General features: G+C 38.4%; 1 protein-coding gene across 1 annotated transcript in view; it reads right to left on the reverse strand.

Moving 5' to 3' along the window:
- LOC126249448 (integral membrane protein GPR155) overlaps nucleotides 1–24153 on the reverse strand; it is a 140470-nt gene that overhangs the window by 93561 nt on the left and 22756 nt on the right. Inside the window, exon 2 of the mRNA XM_049951101.1 lies at nucleotides 17727–17846. Within this exon, the coding sequence (XP_049807058.1) occupies nucleotides 17727–17839 (113 nt within the window). The 5' untranslated portion in view covers nucleotides 17840–17846. The remainder of the gene's footprint in view (nucleotides 1–17726; nucleotides 17847–24153) is intronic.

Here is a 24153-nt window from a genome sequence, read left to right on the forward strand (position 1 = left end):
GGCATCTTAATCATCAAAAGCAATTGCAGTGGATCCTCTAGAAAACTTTTGCACTTACATACAATAATTGTAGAAATGGAAGAACGGTCAGAAAGAAGCCCTTTCCATGTCGTGGGTGTGAATTTACTCACGCCACTTCATCTACTATATGCGAAACCTGTTTTCTTTATACCCTCCTCCAATGGTCCCATAGATTAGTATCAACTATTATTCTTGCCTCGTTCGGGTCCATTACATTTCGTTAGGGCTTTGCTTTACCAGTAGGACTAGCAATGAGCTTTGCAAATAATGACCAAACTTAGTTACTGTTTGTATGTGTTATGACCGTGGTCCCACTAATTATGCTCCCAACATCGAGTCTGGTAACTGCATGCTGTTAAGTACATATCTCAATGAATTATTATTATTATTATTATTATTATTATTATTATTATTATCATCATCATCATCATTCTATCGATGGGATTGTGGAAAACATCACATCTATTACCGTTAGGGAAACAGTGTAATTCTAAACCGAACATTTCACTATTACCGTTATCAGGATGAATCATGCAGAACAGTATCTGTCAGAGGGGTAATGCGAGTTGTTTGGAACAGCGCTCAGGACTGGCGGCATGTTTATACTGTATGCGCTGTCCATCAGACAGGGACTAATTGCAAGAGGAGTAATGCGTCCATGACAGACTCCAACCTACAAGCGTACATGTATCGTATTTTATAACTGTAAACTCTAAACCAGTGTGGCAGACGTATGGCATACACAACCGATGAATATGTGGATATGCTTTTGGTCCTTGGTGCATCTGATAACTGGGCTGGTGTTGCCGCTCGTAAATATGCTGCTAGATATCCTCTTCGACACCATCCAGATAAAACTGTGTGTTTCGTCATCTGGAGCTGTGCCTTTGGAAGTCAGATTCTCTCCTTCCACCATCACGTGACAGAGGTCGTCCATGGACTTGCCGCACTCCAGCTACTAAGGAAGCTATTCTGGAGGTCATACACCAAGAACCTTGGCGAAGTACACGTAGCGTAGCAAGGCATCTGCATGTCTCGCTACACATGGTTGTTAATGTGCTGCACAAGGGTGGACTGCACCCCTGTCATTATGCAATTCTGTGAATGTTTCCAACAACAACAGGAAGGCAATGATGACTTCGTGAACACCACAATATGGTCAGATGAAGCAGCATTCACTCATGGGGTGTCTTCAATATGCACAATGCCCACCATTGGTGTGAGGTTAACACACCCATTATTCGAAACCATGGATATCAAGTTCACTTTGGCATCAACATCTCTGCCGGAATATTGGGTGACAGGTGTTATGGCCTCTACATGTTGCCCGACTGGTTGACTGCACGAAGGTATCATGCAATCCTCTCAAACTATCTCCATGATGCGCTGGAAGATGTTCCACTACATGCTCGGCAGAGTATATGGTTTCAACATGATGGTGTACCTCCACACTCTGGAATTAATGTGTGACAGTATTTGGACAGAACGTTTCCAGGTAAATGGCTTGGACATGGGGGTCCAGTTGTATGGCCACTGCGTTCACCTGACCTAAATCCCCTGGATTTCTTCCTTTGGGGACAATTGAAGGAGCATGTGTACTCTACTCCGCTGACGAACTGGTAGTGCGTGTTCATGCTGCTCTTGTTATTGTGGACACAGCTTTGCTGTGAAGGGTCCTGAGCTGTATGATCTGGCAGGTTGTGCAATGTTTGGACATGCAGGGAGGTCACTTTGAACATCTGTTATTCTGAGGACAACATATTCTGTTGTGAAGGTCATGTGTTTATTAATATGGACATTATTATTGTCACTGGTTGCTATTGTTTGACATCTGAGTGCTCATAATACATGTAGTATAAATGACTAGTAGATGTTGTGTTATTGTACTGTGCTGTCATCTTTAGCATCTCGAACTTGATATTGTTTTTGTAGTCATTCTGTCCTATGACATGTCATTTGTTTCAACTGTCTATTTCTTGTTTGTCTAACCATGTATTTGTTATGTTCAGCGTTAAAAAATGTTGTAAATTTAGGAGACATTTGACACAAGAAATGGTGTATATTACAGTATGAAACGTCTGAATGAAATTAGCTGGTAAAAAAATGCGCCTGAACCCAGGATCGAACCCTTGAATTCCTACATGCTAACCCAAATTTCTAGCCACTGCATCAACTGTACAGCACAACTAATACATGCTGACAGAGGCAGTTACCACACATGTTGTTACAGAGTTGCCAGATTGCCACTCTTTAACGTCCTTTTTCTGGCGGATGTACCCGCCGTACGAAATTTTGTGACAGACATTTTTTTACCGCTGGCACATGAGGAATTGTGTTGCGAAGCCCAAGTGCGCGAATTTCGCTTCACCCTGTATAAGGGCCTGATTTTTGATCCTGAGACAGTCAGTCCATGGCCAAGTTTCAGACAAGAAGCCTGTATTGATTAGAATAACAACAATGCATCAACTTAACCGTGAAATAAGTGTAACAAAAACAGGCTGTGTGTTAAAACAATGACAGTGTCTGTTAAATTTATTTGAAAGATTGTGAACTGTGTGGTTAGGTTATTACTGCTCGTAGATGTTCAACAGTAAACTATCGTAGCAGTATGTTGATGTTTGGCAGTATGTGGATGTTTGCCTGCAAACTATTAATGATGCTTATTGAAAGTTAAACAATAGAGCACTGGTCATATAACTGTGTATTATTGGGGGGGGGGGGGGGTGTTGTGAACAGTAAAAGTAAAGAACTGTGAAATGCAACAGTGCACCTGTCAGCTACATCATTCAAAGTAGTCAGTGTTGAACTTCACCCCCATTTTTCAGCCAGTATCACAACACAGTATGTCGACACAGAGAACAATCAACGATTAAATAAAGCAGGCAAGCTTCACATATGGTGCCCTTGCAGGTGAGGACTATTTTATGCGGGCACAATAAACTATGACTCGTGAACTTCGACAGTGAACTTGAGCGGTTTACATTGTTTTAAACAAAGGGAGTGCAACAGCCAATCAGCGTTTGGGTTTCCTAGACAGAGTAGGACAGCAGCCAATCAGCGAGCGGGTTGTATGGAAGCAGCCATTGAGTAACGGAGCAGCCAATCAGCACACAGGTGGACACAGCTGACAGGGGTAAACAAGATGCTTCACCAAGAGAATTACAACTTGCAGCAACTGTGCAGACGACAAAACAAGATGACAACCTCAGAAGAGCAGCAAGAGACGAGTGAATAAGAATAAGGTAATTTCATGACAAAATATTAAGTGATATATAATGAGTAGCCTTAATGAACATGACAGTGAGATGGAGGAGAATGGACGTCAGGGAAGTGATGTGAAAATTGATAATGAAGCTGTGGAGGTTAGTTTTTTAAGTGAACAGAAAGACTTAATGGGGACTGGTTCTGTAGACGATAGCAGTTATAAATCAGACATGAATGTAACTTTGAAGGATGGGGATGAAAGTCCTATTGTAAAGAGTGAAATGGCCAAAAACAGTACTGAAGTGGATGAGGTCATTAAGGTTGAGGAGGAGGAATCCAGTAGCAAGATCAAAAGTTTATGGCAGACGGAAAAGTGGAAGCGATGTCAAGGCAAATTATGAATAAATGAATAGTGTGTGTTCGAAAGAAGACATTAGTAGGGTGGAAAATAGTATGAAAGAAGACATTAATAGGGTGGAGGAGAAAACTGATAGCATTAGAACTGGCATTGTTAGCTCAAAGGAAGAACTGAAGAAAGAAATTAAAAAGGAGATTCAGGTAGTCAGCTCTAATCTTCCAGAATTCAATAACAAGGTTGAAGCAGTAGCTAAAGATTGTCATGAAAAGATAAAGAAAGTAGTACATAACATTAATGAGAAATTAACATTAATGAGCAGTAAATGTGCACAAAAGAAAAAGAAGCTTTGTGATGACTATAGGAGCAGGATGGAGGCTTCCGAGAAACAGTGTGCTGAAATTAGGGTTAAACTTGAGAACCAAATTGATCAGATTAAAAATGATTTAGAAACTGAGGTAGAAACCAAGTGAGCAGTAGTGGTAGAGGAAAAACCAGTAAAAGTGAATGAAAATGTAGATTCAAAATTGACTGAAATGGAGAAAAAGGTGGAAAAGGAACAAAATCTAAAGCATAGAGAAAGTGAACGTGGGTCTGATTCTGACAGCAGTTGTTATGATGATAGCAATGATGAATCCAGTAGTGATGGGGATGAGATATTTGAATTTATTATTGATAATGTTGGCAATGTGTTAAGCAAAGAAAGAATAAAGGAGGATAATATTAGGACTAATGAAGAGTTAGAGTTTGTAAGTGATAATGAGGAAGAGAACCATGGTATCAGTCATTTGACTGTGTCTGATAATCATTTTGGTAAGCATGATGATAGTTTTTCCAGGGAAAGGATTAATGAGGATTTGTTGTATGAAGAAGATCACATGGTAAGTAAAGAGGAAGTGTGGCACCCTATAATAACAGCAAGTGTACAAGGTATAAATGTTAAGTGTTTACTGGACAGTGGTAGTGATCTGAATGGCATTTCACAGGCATTTTTTTAATCTATTAAGAACACAGAGGGTATAGTAAAGATACATGTTTTCGGAATAAAAATTATTGGTGCTACTGGTAAGCTATCAAAGAGTGTCAAACAAGAGATACTATTAACTGTGGAATTGGCAGGACAGCTGTTGGGGTGCAATTTGTTGGTAATTCAAAGTCTCAGCAGTGATGTAATATTTGGGACTAATTTCTTGTGCAATTAGTAAGTAGGGGATTCAACATTCTGTGTTGGATTCATTATGTGGCGATAATCTTACCCCAGCTGTCTGTCTCATTTTTCGTGTTTCCTGAGGCAGTCAGACTCTTCTCCTATCCTATCTATAGTTTATAAGTGAATCAGAATTATTCTACCTTCTACTTTCATGTGATTTTGTGTTCAGTGCAATCAGTATATGGAGATAAATATCTACCCATAGAAGTTTGTCTACAGCCTTTTCTAACATTAAGGAATTACAACTTTAAACATAGTTGCCTGGAGTAATGTGTGTGGAAAGAGTAAGCAAGATTTGTATGTAAATCGCCCTTCAGGCTAGAATCTTAAGCAATTTGATGGAATACAGTAAAATAATTGTTTTTCCTAAGTGATAATTTTGTCTGATCAGTAGTGAGAGTTAAGTTTGCCTTGGAATAATGATCCATTACTGTGGAGTGTTTTTCAGTAGAATCAATTTTGCATTGGAGAAGCAGAACAGGTGTTTATTTATCAGTGAATGAAGCAATAAGGAAATAATAAAATAATGAATGATGTTGGGTTCTTAATGGTTAGGGAACCTGTCTCTGCAGTAGAGATATTTTTTGAGAATGCTCTCCACTAGCTAACAAGGTAAGAAAGATAAGTAAAATAATGGAGCCGAGAGGCATGGTGAGTAATGAAAAAGATGCACTGTATACAAACAAATGTGGTGTAACTGTATATTGATAATCTATTTTTGAACTAGACAACATTGGGTACTGTGTATATTGTGCAATTCATGACACTGCAGCTGGGAATGAGAGTTTAACAGAAAGAGCAATATTTTAGTGAGGTACAAGTCATATAATGCTGCTTTATCGGATCTATAGGTTTATCTGAAAACTTCTATTTGTGTTCTAAGGAATTATGAGCTTAAGGTGGTCATACTGAGATGAAGAACAAAAATTTTATTGATTAACCGATAACTGTGGTGCTAGACTGATGTGAATATATTGACAGGTCAACTATTTGGTAACATTTTGTGATTTTGAGAGGATTTAATTTTCTGGTTGAATGAGAGTAGTGCTCCGAGTTGAGTAGAGAAGTGGGGCAAGGATTGGGTACAATTTCCGTCCCCTTAATTTTGAGTTGAAGAGTAAGTAAGTTATGTGATGGTGACACTCTTCTTTTTTCACAATGTAACGATTAGTAAAGCTATGCTGCACTTCTTGAGTTTTTGTTATTTTGAAAATGGGAAAGAGATCCAAATCTTTCCAGTTTAACCAGTTTCAGACAGTTATGACTTAGAGTAATGTTTTGTAGTGTAATGTGCACTTGATTTTAAATTTTTACTATTCCACACCCTTTGTACTATATTCAATCTCAGTGCTAGTTATTCTGATGTTATGAGGACTGAGTAATGTATCTATCTATGAAGTAACAACTATTGTTTTTAATGTGAGTCATTTTTTCTTTATACTTAGTTTGATGTAAAAGAGAGTATACTAAAGTAGGGTATATTGTCTAATTTTTTCATGTACTGTGGCAGAGGAGAATCACCTCCAAGGGAACTGACAGCCGTGCATTTCCTTACTAACTGCCACTTGGACCTGTTGAAGGTGTGGACAATTTGGTGAGAAAATGTTTAAATGCTCATTAAAAGTGTGAAAGTGCTTGTGAAAAATACAAAACATTGAACAAGTGAAATTTTCTGTCTAAAAAGTGAACTGCAATGCACAGTGTAATTTAACTTTTTGCAACCCATGAGGATTTATTTTTTAAGCAAGATAGAACTTACATAAAATGATATGTAATTTTGAATGTATCCTTGTTTACCCAAAAAGGACATCACTTATGATGAAGATGCATAATTTTTGTTAAAAGTATAACTTGCAGATATTTTGTGACATTGTACAATACACTGTATGAAAATATTTGGTATAGAGATTTTCATATGGCCAGTTCATATAAGTATAAATTTGAAAAAAACATATGTACTGTATTTTTGATAAGATTTCGTATGTAACATTTTTTTTGTGTGTAGATTTTTAACCCACTGTCTGGAGTCACTTGTGGCCACTGAATTGCCCAGTTAGCTATTTGCAATATCTATCTGGTCAATCCAATGAGGGGGTATTGTGGTGAAGCAAGCTGGGATTTTTTTACTTCCCTTCTTGTTTTGCCATCTGTCTCCTTAAAATTCATTTTTTCACTTTTAACTAATTACCATTAACATACGTGAGTATAATCTGCATTTTCATAAAAGAGAAAGGTTGGCCATCAGCTTTAAAGAATGTAACACCAGGTCTAATTTTGTGCTTAGTTTTATGTATGTAATTGATTTTCTAATTTATTTTGTCTATTCCTAGTTAGTATCTTTCATTATAGGGTGAAATCTGTAATTGTTTTGTAACTTAGATTCTATTGTTGACTCACAAACAAATACAAATTCTGTACTGATTATAAAAATTTGGGAGATGAAACAATAGCATTCTTTAAGTGTTTATTTGGCTCTATTCAAAAACATGTTAGCCTAGCCAGCCCTTAATAAATTCTTCCAGTTTTGTCAAAAGTATCACTATATTTGTTAATTTCATGATTTAAACAAATAATATGGCTTAACCCTTGTAGTAGAAGAAACTATTACAAAGACGCAATTTTTTGATGTATGCAGTTAACTGAATGAGTTAAGTTTTAATTGTAATTTCTGTAAATTAAACATCAAACAATGTATAGCTTCAGTGCCCATTATTGTGAGAATATATAAGGGCCTGATTTTTGGTCCTGAGACAGTCAGTCGATGGCCGAGCTTCAGACAAGAAACCTGTGATGGTTAGAACAACAGCAATGCATCAACTTAACCATGAAATAAATGTAACAAAAATAGGTCAGTGTCTGTTAAATTTATTTGAAAGACTGTGAACAGTGTGGTTAGGTTGTTACTGCTTGTAGATGTTCAACAGTAAACCATCTTAGCAATATGTGGATGTTTGCCGGCAAACCATTAATGAGACTTATCGAATGTTAAACAATAGTGCACTGGCCATATAACTGTGTATTACTGGGGGGTTGTGAACTGTGAAACGCAACTGTGCACCTGTCATCTACATCATTCAAAGTAGTCAGTGTTGAACTTCACCCCCCATTTCTCAGCCTGTATCACAACACAGTACGTCGACACAGAGGACAATCAATGATGAAATAAAGCAGGTGAACGTCACAAATGCTGCACTGTGGCTGCATTGTTCCCTTTCCCTCTTAATGATGGTGTGTAGCAATAACCTGCAACGAACCTCCCTGTGTCTGTGGAAGCCTGGGCAGATGCTCCCATTCTGAGCTGTGGAGCAATGGGTAAACAGTCGAAATATGGTTGATGCTTTGTTATGTCCTTATGAAAAGACATTTAAATTGTCTGTGAGTGCTTTACATCTAACTTTGCCATTTACAAGAGCCTGAAAATTATTTTTGCAGTCAGCCAGAAAGTGACGGAGAACATGCTGCCCATAATTTCAATTCTGGAAATCCACATTACTCTATGTGCTCTCTGAAAAGAAAATGTTCCTGCTTGCTATTTACTCAGCGGTATCAGGGACTATAAATAACAGTTTTGAGTTTTAACTGATTGATATAGCCAATAAAAGTTCACAAGCACAAAATATAATACTATCCCTAATGACAATAATAATATCACTATCACAAACAGTACTATTAACAGTTCAAAGGCAACCTCTATGGGAAGTTCCAAGTAAAATGGTCTATCGCATTGACTTCTAAGCACCAGAAGTTAATTGCTGCACACAAACAGTTACTTCTGTGAAATCCAACTGATTCACAACAGTGTACAGTCCTCACAATTTAACTTCCTGCTTTTATGGTAAACACAGTCATGTCTGCCCAGCTGTGATATCACCTGATGTCCAATGCATGCAGACGTTTGACTGACGTGAACAGATTGATATCTTGGTGTGGAGCATATCTCTCCACTGGTTCTCTGTCCATATTTATATACTAGTGCAGAGGACCCCACATGGAACATCTGCTATCAACTGCCCTAGACACAAGTAGCGGTAACTAAATGGCTCCTTTCTCGGACACATATTACTTAATATGTCTATCGTTTAACAATTTACAATCTTCTTAATCTTTATATAAATAGAGTTAAGTTTGTTTTAGCTATTGAAAAGTTTTAGCTCAACTGCATTTAAACTTTGCCGGCTAGAATTTTTAGAACATGACCTCTGAACTGCCTCTTTAAGATTCCTTGTAAACACAGTTATTTACAATAAAGTCTTGTCCTGAGACTTGGTACAGCTGCATTATTGCATAATTATAACTGAGTGCTGCAATTAGAACTTCCTATTACAAATACAAATGATATCTACCATCAACAAGGATATTTTCATTTCAAATTTAGTTTTTAGTAAATAACTTGAAAACTAATAGAGGTAGCTTATTTAACGTTTTTGCATCAAACTGAAGTTACATATCTATTTTCTCCTTTCTGAAGCTAATATTTAGCACCTTCAATTTTTTGTAAAAATGTCGATTTGGACCAAAATATTGCTCTGATCAAGTTGAAACTTGTAATTTTTAATTGTGACATACATTTTCATATTCTGGCCAATTTTTAGCTTTGTAGATTTAGTATTTAGCACCACTTATTTTTTTCTTCAGATCATACATTTTGCATAAAATATTCATTTGATCATTTTGAGACTTTAGAATGTTAACATTAATATACTGAAGCATACACTGACGAAGTTTCACATAGTTATTTTAATTTTTAATTTCACTCTTAGATTATGGCGCAATCCTTTTGTATGTTAAGCACAGGCGTGTTATGACAGCGTGGTACTGATAGTAGTGAACTGGGGTAAGCCCCAGCACACTCGCTTGCCTCTGTACCTCTTACAATGACACAATGCTTGTTTCGTTTCATAGTCTCCAATTTATTTTTGTGAAAAAATTGAAAAACATTAAATATTGCAAACGAGTGAAGTTACTATAACTGACCTCTTTTAAATGAAACTTATTTTAGCTAAATTTTCCTTAATACTATGCTCATAAAATATACATACACATAGAAAAACATAACATAGTTGATTTTTACAAATCAGGTACACAAAATAACATAGAAACATGAAATAAAATGTTTGATTATTGCAAAATTAATTTTGTGATTTAGAATTTTCAGTCTTTATTTGAAAGAGAAAAAACACAAAAACATTACACTCATACAGAGCCTTTCTGTCCTCACTCGTTTAATCACAACTGTAGGCCCTGTGGTGTGTGTCCTTACAAACCACCTACACTAAAACATTTAAGGTAGAGAGTGGGGAAGTCACTATGGTTGATGTCCTTCTTGACACTCTGTTACAAAAGGGAAGGGGCAGGAGTCACTGTGGTATGTGTCCTCCTTGTTCCCTTCTCATTTTGGGCTAGTCTGAAATTTACTTCATTGCTTAAGATGTTGCTTTACACAGAAATTCAAGTAACCTTTGTATTCTCTATCTCCATAGGTCTCAATTATCATAAGGATTAGTGTTCTAAAGAAGTTATTTGTGAAACAGCAGTTACTTTGCGTTGTTTATACAACATACCAATACTCTACAGTCTGCATTTCTTAACACATTTGTTTATCCATTCTGTTGTCTGATTGTGTCAATATTTATCTGTTAACTGACCATCTGCCTCAAGCAAGATTACGAATTTCTCAACCCTTTTTGCAAGACGTGAGGGAATTACACACCAATTTTCCACCATTTTACATTATACGGGGTGTTACAAAAAGGTACGGCCAAACTTTCAGGAAACATTCCTCACACACAAATAAAGAAAATATGTTATGTGGACATGTGTCCGGAAACGCTTACTTTCCATGTTAGAGCTCATTTTATTACTTCTCTTCAAATCACATTAATCATGGAATGGAAACATACAGCAACAGAATGTACCAGCGTGACTTCAAACACTTTGTTACAGGAAATGTTCAAAATGTCCTCCGTTAGCGAGGATACATGCATCCACCCTCCGTCGTATGGAATCCCCGATGGGCTGATGCAGCCCTGGAGAATGGCGTATTGTATCACAGCCGTCCACAATACGAGCAGGAAGAGTCTCTACATTTGGTACCGGGGTTGCGTAGCCAAGAGCTTTCAAATGCCACCGTAAATGAAAGTCAAGAGGGTTGAGGTCAGGAGAGCATGGAGGCTATGGAATTGGTCCACCTCTACCAATCCATCAGTCACCGAATCTGTTGTTGAGAAGCGTACGAACACTTCGACTGAAATGTGCAGGAGCTCCATCATGGATGAACCACATGTATTGTACTTGTAAAGGCACATGTTCTAGCAGCACAAGGTAGAGAATCCCGTATGAAATCATGATAACGTGCTCCACTGAGGGCAGGTGGAAGAACATGGGGCCCAATCAAGACATCACCAACAATGCCTGCCCAAACGTTCACAGAAAATCTGTGTTGATGACCTGATTGCACAATCGCGTGCGGATTCTCGTCAGCCCACACATGTTGATTGTGAAAATTTACAGTACATACTGACGAAACTAAAAAGAGCTCTAACATGGAAATTAAGCATTTCTGGACACATGTCCACATAACATCTTTTCTTTATTTGTGTGTGAGGAATGTTTCCTGAAAGTTTGGCTGTACCTTTTTGTAACACCCTGTATGTCAGCCTACTGACTTCATTATTCCTGTTTCTCCTTATTTTCATTTATAAATATATTTCACTTTCCTACATATTTTATCACTTCTTTCTCCTCTTTATCTTTCTTTTATCCTCATCAGCCTACTGACCTCATTACTTATACTTTTTTTAGTCATCCTCATACCACTTTCACACATCTCCTTTCATTAATATCAAAACGCTTTGGCTTACCACTATTGGTACCATCCAACATGAAAATTACTAATTTATGCAGAGTTTATTCTTTCAAATTTTAGTAATTTTCAGCTTCAATTACTTCTCTTAATCCAAAGTATCAGTATTTTGACAAACTGCCTATTTGATTCAGTCTCGGGTTCTTTGGCCAACATTCATCTGATGATTTTACTGACGTTTTGCCAGCACAACTGGCTAGCATTGTCAAAGCTTCAACCTCCACTGCCGGTGGTGAACTGGAGCCAAGCTCGCGGCCGCATACTATATGTACCTGGCACACCAACGTCCGAGGGCTTCTCCGAGGTCATTTCCGGTGCGGTTATCCTCTTGCTACCTGCGGCGGTCGTTCGCTGCAGTACAGGAAGCCAAGATCCATTTACCTTAAGGCTTTCCTCTTTCTTGTTGAAGCTGTTCCCGTGTTTATGTATTTCTACAGCTTCTCTAAACAAGCAGATGTGATAGTGCTTCTCTACAGCCAGAACTTCCATGTCAGTGAATTTTACTACATGGTCGGTCTCACTCAGCGCATGCTCTGCCACAGCCGATTTCTCCACCTGCCCCAACCTGCAATGTTTCTTATGTTCTTTGATCCTGGTGTTGATTGATTGTCCAGTCATTCCGACATAAATTTTTCCAAATGTGCATGGTAAGCAGTATATTCCCAACATTGCAAGTGGGTCCCTTTTATCCTTTGCAGATCTAAGACATTCTCTGATCTTCCTTGTCAGTTTGAAAATTGTCTTTATGCTGTGTTTGTGCAATATATGGTTGATTCTGACCATTACTCTGGGAATGTATGGCAGAAAGGCTGTACCCGACATTTCTTTTCCTGATTTATTACTCGTCGAGTGTTTGGCTCTGTTACACTTCTAATATAATTTGTGGAGTACTCATTGCTCCTCAGAACACTTTCCAGATGTTGCATTTCGCATTTTAGGTGCTGTGGCTCACATATTCGTCCTGCTCACGTTACGAGCATATGAATCATGCCTCTTTTCTGGCTCAGGTGGTGGTTTGATAGTTTGTGCAGGTATCAGTCCATGTGTGTCAGTTTTCGGTACATGCTATGTCCCAGGTTTTCGGCGTCCCTTGTGACCAGCACATCTAGAAATGGTAAAAATGTCAGTAAAATCATCAGACGAATGTTGGCCAAAGAGCTCGAGACAGAAGCAAATAGGCAGTTTGTCAACAAGCGGCCACGAAAGCCTTAAAAATTTTGTATCTGTATTTTGTTGTTACTAATCCTATTTGTGGCTCTTATTTATTATTTGTTTACTTTTGCCATTGTTTTTCTATCACTGATGCTCATAAATTACCCATTGTCATTTTAACATTTAGAATTTATTATTGCAAATTACCTCTCAAATACTCTTTATAAGACATCATTTGGGTATAGTCACTTTTGGGAATCATTCTTACTTACTAGGAACATTTTACAAACTAACAGCATATGTACAACATGTAGGCATATATGCTATTCCTTACTACAGAGAGAACAGAAGAAGAGAATGAAACTTGAAAGGGAAATAAAGTTGCATCCAGCTGGGACTGCACAGTATGCCAAACTGTGTATCCACCAAACAGTGGCAGACTCCATACAGGATATAATTACTGCCAATTTTGCAAGGCTTCAGATGTTTCGTAGACTTAGTTCTCTGTTACTTTTTGGGTATTCCAATCTGTATGTGTTTGCAGCATTAGGCTGACCTATTATCCTGAATGGTCCTTGATAAACATACATAAACCTTTTTGTTTCTGCTGAAATTTTCTTAGTCTTCCTGCAAGTATCCCTTATTCCTCATTACTCTAAATGGCAGTTCCCATGTTTCTTTATAACTGCCAACATAATTTACAATGAAAGGCTTTGTAATCACTCAAAAACCTGGTAAAGTTAAGACTAAGTAGCTCTGATCAAAGTTAATCTTTCCTTGATATTTAGTTAAAAGATCTGTACCAATCAAAATTTCGACAATTCAACCAAACATGAATAAACAATGATTATCTACTACTATGTTACCTATACCAACTGGTAGCAAAGCTTCATGCTATACTGGTCTAGAAACTTTTCCAGTAGCACTTATTGTTCTTAAACCACTTACTTTCATGACAGTTAACTCATTCTTATTAGGAATAGAATCAAAGAATGCTTGGGAAAAAGCATTTGCTTCACTGCCACTATCAAGTAGACAAACACTGTTACCCCTGAGATGTTAAGTTTTTGTGATAGGGTGAGTTATTCTAGTTTGAACAGGTTCCTCATGAAAGTCATCTAATAAATCTTTTTCAATCTGTCTTCAAATAAAGCAATTTTGTTCAGTTGCAAGTAAATTTATGCTTAGATTCATGGGGTCATCAACCTCTACATCTCCAGCTGCCTTTTCCAACCTGTCAACCAATTTTAAATCAAAGCACTTGATGATGTCCTCTGCTTTCATTTGCTGCACATCAGCTACACTATTCTCTACCTCTGACCAACTGCGTCCCTACACAACATTGCTATTTTAATGCAGTCATCTGCTTTTACAGTTTTGGCAAGCAACACAACTAACAGATTGCCTGACCTCACTATTACTGCTACCATCTACATTTAACAACTCCTCCTCAAAACCTTGCAAAACTGACTCTACTTCCTCCATTGAAACCTTAGCGTTCAGACTGCTACTATTGTTAAATATGTTAGCTTTTGCTTCATCTTCATCCTCATCCAATTTAAACCAGTTAATTTGTTCTTCCCTACTATCTGTAGTGTTTTCTTTTTTACTTCTTGTCCCATTTTTCTAATGTGCCCAAAATGCTGTCATCTAGATAATGAGAATGGTTTAACACATTACTGTTAGTGTCTACTGCTATTTCTCCATCCCTGTTATCGGTTTGCATGTGCTGACTGACTGTGGTGGTGGTGGTGGTGGTTGTGGTGGTGGTGGTGGTGGTGAGGAAAAACAAGACCTCTTTAGTTACAGGAATAACACATGACAATATCACACTGAGTGAATGAACACCAGGCAGGCTGATAAAATTAATACAACATAACTGTTCAACTTTCAGAATTTCATGTAATAACTTTTCCTGCAAACAAATGATCTAACACAGAGTTATTTCCCTTCACAGCTCCACATCCCAGTCTCTTTAGAAACTATGTGAAGTGTGAAGACATCCACAGATAGCTAAATGTTAAGCCAACAAGGCAGTAAATATCCATAATATTTAGTATTAACTAAGTGACAGAATTTGTAAAGGTAAGTCAAGAAAGACATGGATGTTGGAACAATGCCTAATGCACAATCATATGAATAAAATTAAACGTAGGTTATGGAAGAATTGTTGTTGTGTCTAGACAAGACAGCCTAGACACAATGAGAGGAAGCCGAAAGGCACGCGCTTAAACTCACGCAGGCTGGCGTGAGGTCTGAAACAGGATACGTAATGAATGCTATAAAGAAAAGTACGTAGCTTCTGGAATACTTAACTTTAATCCACATCTGTAGAACATCGCTCTTGATGATAAATGCTTCACAATATTAATTATCAAAGCTATGGCGCCTTGCTAGGTCGTAGGCAATGACTTAGCTGAAGGCTATGCTAACTATCGTCTCGGCAAATGAGAGCGTATTGGTCAGTGAACTGTAGCTAGCTACGTCGGCTGTACAACTGGGGCGAGTGCTAGTACGTCTCTCTAGACCTGCCGTGTGGTGGCGCTCGGTCTGCTATCACTGACAGTGGCGACACGCGGGTCCGACGTATACTACCGGACGGCGGCCGATTTAAAGGCTACCACCTAGCAAGTGTGGTGTCTGGCGGTGACACCACAATTGTTATAAAAGTTTCTAAAACTAACTCCTAAACTGGGTGTTTATGACATAAAACAAATGCAGAAATTTGTTATACAATTCAACAACTATGGACAGGAAACTGAGGAAATCTCCCTCGAGTTTCTGTGTTAGCTCCCAACACTGTTTCTTGTACATATTAATGACCTACCATTTAATGCACCTAAAGCAAAATTAGTTATTTTTTTAATATGACAAGTACTATAACCAGTGTCAATAGACATACAGCAACAGAAGAAATGGTAAATAATGTGTTTCAAAGAATTACTGACTTTTTTTTCCAAATGGTCACTCTTTAATTAAAAAATATATCATATTCAACTATGCATATCAACAAACAATGACAGCTGCCTTGTAAATGCACAAGAGCAAGTGAACACCCTTACTTTCAACACCTTGCAGATTTATTGGTTTATTTTTCTTTGAATGCTGTTAAACACAACACAGATACTGCAATCTGAAAGATATGCCACTTAAATCTACCCCGCTACCACTCCTCTACACTCTGTGAAACTTGGCATAGGGTTGTGAGCACACCTGCGGTTGCACACATTTTAAGCAGGTTCTGCACAAGCACAACTCTCATGACGTAATTGCCTTATGGGCCAAATACATACGGATTTGATAAACAATGTGCACGGTTCACGATGTGCACAGCTAGCCCTTGTCACTCAACTAGTCATTTACGTAAGTGCCACCAAGTGGTAGCACACTGTGGCAAACTTTTATCCCCATTTGCTTGGCATAACTCCTGTTAGATGATAGCACACTCCTCAGATATGATAATTCACTCTATACTGTAGTAAAATTAGATCAGACATCAGTATATATTAAAGCTGTACTGACAGCAAACCTATTTTGTAGGTTTCTGAATGAGTTATAATATATTAAGCTATGAATTTTATCATACAGTAATTCATTTGAAGCACTGAGAATCATAACAGCCTAAAGCACATCATCATCAATTGTGAGACTGTAGCATTTATTCATGCTTCTGAAACGTGTTGACCTTACGGTGAGTCAGGTTTATCTGTGCTGTACGTCCACACTGCATATATGAACATTCATGAAAAGCTGTATCTCTGGTTTCGCTGATATTCATTTAGATGTGGGATTGATGGCTGTATGCTTTATAGGCCCTTATGGATCTCAGCACCTCATTTGTATTCTAGTCATGTGACATACTGGTAGACATTACTACTCGAGTTTAATCGTTTCCACAAATGGCACTTTGTGTTTGGAGTTGATTGTTTACTGTGCTGGTTCAAATGGCTCTGAGCACTATGGGACTTAACATCTGAGGCCATCAGTCCCCTAGAACTTAGAGCTACTTAAACCTAACTAACCTAAGGACATCACACACATCCATGCCCTAGGCAGGATTCAAACCTGCGACTGTAGCGAAAGCGCAGTTCCAGACTGAAGCACCTAGAACCGCTCGGCCACCAGTGGCCGGCTACTGAGCAGGAATCAGCTTTTGTGTGCAGTGTAACCATGAACTATGTTTAATCTGTTTTAACTGCTAACAGAAAAGTAAAGCTGTGAGTTCAACTCTCAGTCCAGAACACAGCTTTAATCTGCCAGGAAGTTTCATATCAGCACACACTCCACTGCAAAGTAAAAAAATCTCATTCTGGGAACAGAAAAGTAAATTGCTAGGAAAAGTTAGTTGCAAAGGAACTAGGGCCTCCAAGAACAGATGCTTTGATTGAGAGAGTGATGAAATCAATTAAGCATGTCTACAAGCAAACATTTAACAAGGAAATGTAGAGTTAGCACCAGTTGTTGTGCGGGTGCACCGTAAGAATATTTGACTCTAAAGATTTGTGAACACCCAGTATGTACACTCACGAGCTGCCACTGTCAACAAATCATAAATTTAAACCATGAATAAGACTAAACAATTAAGGTCAAAGTTACAAAATTTTGGGAATACATAGTAATGAGAATTTAAATTGGAAGAACTGCATCTTATGTGAAAGATGCTGAAACAATTCAGTGCTCAGATAGCATAATGATTAAGCACGAAATCCAGGATCAAGTCTCTATCTGGCACAAATTTTCAACTGTCACTATACATGCAAAAAATGTATTAATACTATAATACTGTAGTCTCTCATTAAATGGTGTTTCATATTAGGGGAACAATAATATAGATTATTGCCACAACCTGCACCTTAATCAATAAGTAAATTTACATTTTGAAATTAATAATGTTACAATTTATATACATGCAAGACTCTTACCCACACAAAATAACTGCAAAACACTCAAAAAGTGCTGGATATAAATCATCCATTGATATTGTAGCCACTGATGTGGTTGCATTATTGTTCATTTCCTCAGATAATTCCATCATATAGAACCTGTAAGCACACACAGAATCATAAAATCATTGCTGCTTAGCTCCACAACACATACTACAAATATTGCAATATAGATACCAAAAGGTCTCTGGAATATTGACTGAACCAAAATAATAATGAAGCATCTATCACATATCACATCTCCATCTCAGTGTTGAGGTGGATTCAAACTGAATATTTTGTGCTACTTGTATAAAAGACATTCTTAGATCAGGACTGAAGTACAAAGGTAGTGATGATGGGAGTCAGCTGCAGCATTTGGCCAAATGGTAATGCTGCAGAAGTACATAGGGTTTTGAAATAAGTACTGTAGTGACTGTGCTGCATGATAACAAAATATAGCATTAAGTTCGGACTTATAAATAGAAAATTTGCTGTGGAATGATTTGAACTTTTCACCAGCTCTCAGTTGAACAAGAGTTTCTGAATGTCTTGCATGGTAAAGTGCATGCACACAGTAGGTAGAAGATTTTGAAAATTTTGGGCAATCAAGTATACGCAAAATACCAAAATGTGAAACAAATTAACAAACTCCTCTGTGAAATAAATTTTCCATCAGCCTACAACCACATAAATGTCGTCATGAGTAGCTACAGAATTTGTCAGGAAATTGTAATGGTTCATTTAAATATATGGCTAATTCTTAAAAAAACTGTTGAATATTGATTAAAAAAATTATGACAAAGGGAAATTTGTTTCAAGTCTTGTGGTACGGCTTGCAATGGTTCCACTTTTCTCTCTAAAAGCATTGCAAATTATGAAAGTTTGATTTATTGCTCCAATATAACAACAAATCAGAAGGTATCATAGCTGCAGTGGTCACAACTGGTGGGAGCACAGAGAGTTAAACATTACAGAGTTGAACAACAAGTGTGCCCCTTGCCTTTTTCAAGGGATTTATTTTCTTGAATTAGTACCTGTATGAGGGGGGGGGGGGGGGGGGGAGGCAGGGTGGAAGAAAAGGGGTGGAGTGTGGGGGAGAGTACGAAGAGAGATGGAAAGAGGGGCGAAGAAAAAGAGGCAGCAGCTCAATAACTACCAATATTTAATCATGGAAAGGTAGCTTTTTAAATTCTTTGGACTAAAGACAGATGGGTAACAATCTATGGAATTTCAAATTTGAATCTGGGTAAAAATTAAGTGCTATCACACTGATACTACACTAGTTTGAACATCTGCCCATTCACACACCATACTTTTACTCCAAAAACAAAAACCATATTACTCTGGCATGTTATTTTATGAACCTCATGTATGGCCATAACATACTATAACTTCCAAAATATTCCACAATAGAACTTCCACATACAATACGCTGCCAAAAATGCCATTCACCTTAGAACTGCTATGCAATCTGTAAACACAGAACACAAAACTAATATCCACTCACATTATACATTTTTAATAACTGGGCACGTATCTGTGCATTATTCTTTAGGTTCAGTTTCATTATTTTCTGAGGAAGCATTAATTATCTTACACTTACATGAGGCACCAACTGCCAAGCTGAAATACATCCATCACAAATTAACCTCCACACAATGAACAAGTCAATGCCCTTGGAATAAATGCACTTTAGAACACAATTTTTTTCTGTGGCACAGAATGTGGAGCATACCAGTTGCTTTTACTCCCTACACATTTCACTAATGTCTGGAACTGGATGAAGACTGGTCTTTGATTCAGTCAGCATGGCAGTTCAAATATCAAGCACTCTACCGCTCCTACTACCCGTGCCCTCTATATGGAATTCAATGTACGTGAAGAGGCATCTCAGGAATTTAATCAATACAGCAATACGAGGACTGAAGTCAAGTGGGAATAAGATGCCGGTGCTTTAAAGAAAGACCAGGATGTGTGAGAATTCTGTGCAAAGAACTCAGTAACATATATATCAAAAGAGTTACACTAAAAGCAAATTGTTCTCAGCTACACGCCTAAGCAATACATATAGAAAAATCATCAATTTTCAAAGCAGTAACACCTCACTTTAATTAACTGCAAAGCAAATTCAAATACTGACTGAAACGCAGGGTTTCCAGCAAAACAATGGTTACTGACACTAAAGAAGACTCTAAAGAACGAAAAAATTGTGATGGGAAATGAACACACAGTTCTACAGATATTCAACCTGAAATGAGTGACACGTTTCTCATACAAGAGCTGCTGCACAAAGCCTTTGTAACTGTAATATAATGGTGGTCTGTGCAAAGTTAAAATATAAACAAGTGAATCTTCCAGTGGTTACACTGCATTTTAGTCACTGAAATTTAAATCAGTAACCACTCCTCATTGAAAAGTGTCAGTTTCTGAGGTGTCAGGTGTAGTTACCAGCAGCATCCTTTGCAGCAGCAGCAGTGTCCCTTGCTGGGGCAGCAACAGTACAAAGTTTAATTTTGTTTACAAACTTCTGTTTGGAAATAGGCAGCAATTACTTTTTAACTGTGTTTGGTATTTCTAGCGTCTTTACTATTTTGGTGTTTTTAAAAGCTGGGTTCACATGTTACTTTCACAAGTAGATTCCACTAAAGATTGTGCCCATTACTGTATCTTGATGGACGAATTCACTACTATCCACAAACAGCTGGAAACTGTGCTGACAGCAGTCAAATGGCACACCTATAGCCACTGTCAATTGCACCACTAGTGGAGTGGCACGACTAGCTCATGTCGCAACAAATTATTAGTGGAACTTGTCAATTACTGCTGCTTTTGATGTGGCCTGTAGCGAACCTTGAGACAACTGGCTTCTTATGGATAAGTTTGAGGCATTGCTGCCCACTGATAATGAGAAGAGAACTCATGGGCCTCATCTCTCCTGCTTCAGCAACATTCTCTTCTTTTTCAAAGTTTGGCAGCTAGAGAGGGTAAAAGAAGGGGGTGTTATCTTATGTAACTCAAATTTTAGGCATGTTATAGAAACAGCATCATGGGAGGAGAACGTAAAGAAAGTGCATTCAGTCTGTATCCTGGGAAGATTTGTCCACGAGATGGATGAGACCAGTCTAGAACACTTGATAGTCTGAAATGCAATTAACTGTAGACTTTGACAAGCATGGGTGTAGATTTCTCAACCCGTGCTAGAAGTTGGAGACTTGTAAAAAGTTACCCTAGATAGTCCAAGTGTAAAATTTTCATCAGAAATGGGCACTTGGGTGCGGAGTATGAGAACAAATGTTTATTCTTAACCAATGCTCTGATTTCCCAACATAAAAAACCACTGTCATGTAAGCTAATTATTAAAACTGATTGGATAAAAAATGAGAAAGTGAGAACGTTAAAATAGAACAGATAGTGGGCATTAAAGTACCAAAACTTCTGTATCTCTTACCGAGGAATGTAGAATAGCCATAAGACACTAGATTCTTATTTGAAAGAGCACTGGCTCAAATATGTACCTGGCTAACTAGATTTAGGTTTTTCTTAATTTCCTAAATCATTTAAGGCAAATGCCACGATGGTTCCTCTGAAAGGGCACAGCTGATCCCCTTCATTATCTTTCCCCAATCTATGTGCTCCATCTATAACGACCTTGTAGTTTATGGTACATGAAATCTTAGTCTTTCTTCCTTTTCTCCATTTCTCTCGTAGAAAGCAGTCACTCCCATCAGATTAGGAACCGAGAGTTGGTTGAAATTCAAAACAACAAGTAGGGAAATTTCCAGTAACTCATGGATTGTATATCAGAGAGATAGACAAAACTCCTATGAGATGGAGTGTTTACAGCAAAATTAGAAATATTTGGACCAGAGCATGGTCCAAAATGAATCTAACTGTGAACTCATATTGACAACAGTGTCTGGGATAGTGGATTTGGAGTGATATTTGGATGTTTCTTTCAGACCCACTGCTCATAGTTGCTCAAAGATAAATTAAGTTCAAAAGCATGGAAAAATGACAAGTATATGGTGGTAGTAGAGGGTGGCCAATTTTCCTGATATTAAATGGGAAAATTATGCATACATTACTATGAAAAGGCAAATAATAAGGAAATACTTATATATTGTATTTTTTTAATGATTTGTGTTTTGTATTTATGTGTTACTTTCTGCTTTCTGTAGTGTACTGATGCTGATTAAATAAATTTTTGAGCATGATGCCTTTGGAGTGATTTCTTAATATTCACCATGTTTACGGTAGCATATTGGAGCAACAAAATATTTTTTTCATAAAAATTGAAGACATGATGTTTTGAAATATTCAAGGCAGAAGGTTAAGGTCATTGACCTTGAATGTGAAATTTATAAGAAACCCACCATGTTGCACATCAATGTTCGTGATACAAATTTTATTGCTGCATCTGGATTAGAACTAGAATTACAGTCATTTATACTGATACAGGTACACATAAAGTTAACACAATTTCCACATATTGCAGACTTTTAACTCTCTTCACAATTGTCATACATCCCCCGAAAATTAATAGTTTTCAACCTCTTATCTGGATAATTGAATGTACCAAACTTGAAAGAAATCTGAGGTTGTCTGGTTGAAAATGTTACTTTTCTGCACTGAACTGACATGAAATTACCCCCCCCCCCCCCCTCCAGCCACTCTCATTGGCAGATCCAGGTGGTGGGGTGAAATGGGGTGGGACAAAGAGTCTTTGGATCCCCCCCCCCCCACACCACCCCCCACCTCTAGCAGTACAGAGATCAGTGCTGAGAAAACCCAAGTCCTTATTACTCAACGTAAAAATAATGTACTTTTTCAGTTTTTCCAACAATCCTAAATGTCCTAAATCTGGTTACTGGTAACAAAAAGCAACATAAACAATTTAATTAAGTGGTAATATACAACAGTTTTAGATCACTGCAAAAAATTTTCACCCTCCATACCACTCCAGAGTCCATCTTGGACATCCACCACTGAGGACCATAGAGCACCTTCTTTTAAGATCCACATTATACAGTTCTTTGAGTAAACAGATGGTTCTTTCAAAAAATTAGCACAGGTTTGGGAAAAATCCTCTGAGTGAAACACAGCTTGCTTTATTCACATACAATATTATGCAAAATGTAAATGAAGGTGAAATGGTAGAGTCTGTAAACTAAATTTCTGGAAGCTGTTCAATATTGTACCCATTGGCGAAGAGTTCTCGGGCATCCAGCCGGGTGGCGGTGTCATCAAACTGCGACGTTTCGACGAGTGATATACTCATCATCTTCTGGCGAAGTGCCAGACTTTGTGGATGCCGGTCCCTTTATACCTGCGGCGTGCCCCCCACCACCTGGCCACGGGAGGCTGGATCCAGAGGAGCCAGCGGGCGGGGTGGAGGGGGAAGCGGGTGCGCCGTTCGTGTCTCCATCAGAGCATTCTGGTCGCGTCTCGTGAGCTGGACGGTTCTTGGTGCGCTCCTGGCGTATTGCGGCTAATGCTGGATTCCAGGCCGCGCTCAGTTGATAACCTTCGTCCCTGTTCACAAGATTCTCGTGGACCCGTATTTCTATTGATTCTTTAATGACGCTGTCCCAATAGTTCCCGGCTCGGTACAGCACCCTGGTGTTCTCGAAATCAAAGGTGTGGTTTTCTTTGATGCTATGTTCAGGTATAGCAGATTTCTCTATCTGTCCAAGTCGGACATGCCTGGTGTGTTCCTCGCACCTTTTCGAGATGCAGCGCTGCGTTTGTCCAACGTACTGTACACCACATTTGCAGGCAATGCTGTATATACCAGGTGTGTTGAGTTTGAGAGGATCTTTAGCTGAGCCCAGAAGCTCTTTTGTCTTTGGCGGTGGTCGGAAGACTGTATTTATGTTTGATTTTCTCAGTAGCCTCCCGATTTTGGCTGATATGGGCCCCAAATATGGAAGAAAGGCGAGTCTCTTGTTAATTTCCTCTTCCTCTTCTTCCTCTTCCTGAATTTTGTCAGTCTGTCTCCTCTTGAAGGCCCTACCAATCTGTGTTTCACTGTACCCGTTTTTCCGAAATACCTCTCTTAGGTAGTGTAATTCGTCTGAGAGGCTTTCTTTGTCACAAATGACGCACGGCCTATGTACCAAGGTGTTCAGTACTGACTGGCATTGCGACGGATGGTGGCAGCTGGTTGCATGGAGGTACAGGTCTGTGTGTGTCTCCTTTTTATATACTGAATGGCCCAACGTGCCCTCTGCTTTCTTCCTGATCAGTATGTCCAGGAATGGAATACAGCCATTCTCTTCTTCTTCCATCGTGAAGGTGATATTCTCATGTATGCCGTTTAGGTGGTCCATAAACTCCTCCAGTGTCTGCCTGCCATGCTGCCAAATCATGAAAGTGTCGTCCACATAGCGGAAGAAGTGCCTGGGTTTACGGTGAGCAGTTTGTA

The sequence above is a fragment of the Schistocerca nitens genome, chromosome 3 (genome assembly GCF_023898315.1).
Source record: "Schistocerca nitens isolate TAMUIC-IGC-003100 chromosome 3, iqSchNite1.1, whole genome shotgun sequence".
NCBI classification, from domain to species: domain Eukaryota; kingdom Metazoa; phylum Arthropoda; class Insecta; order Orthoptera; family Acrididae; genus Schistocerca; species Schistocerca nitens.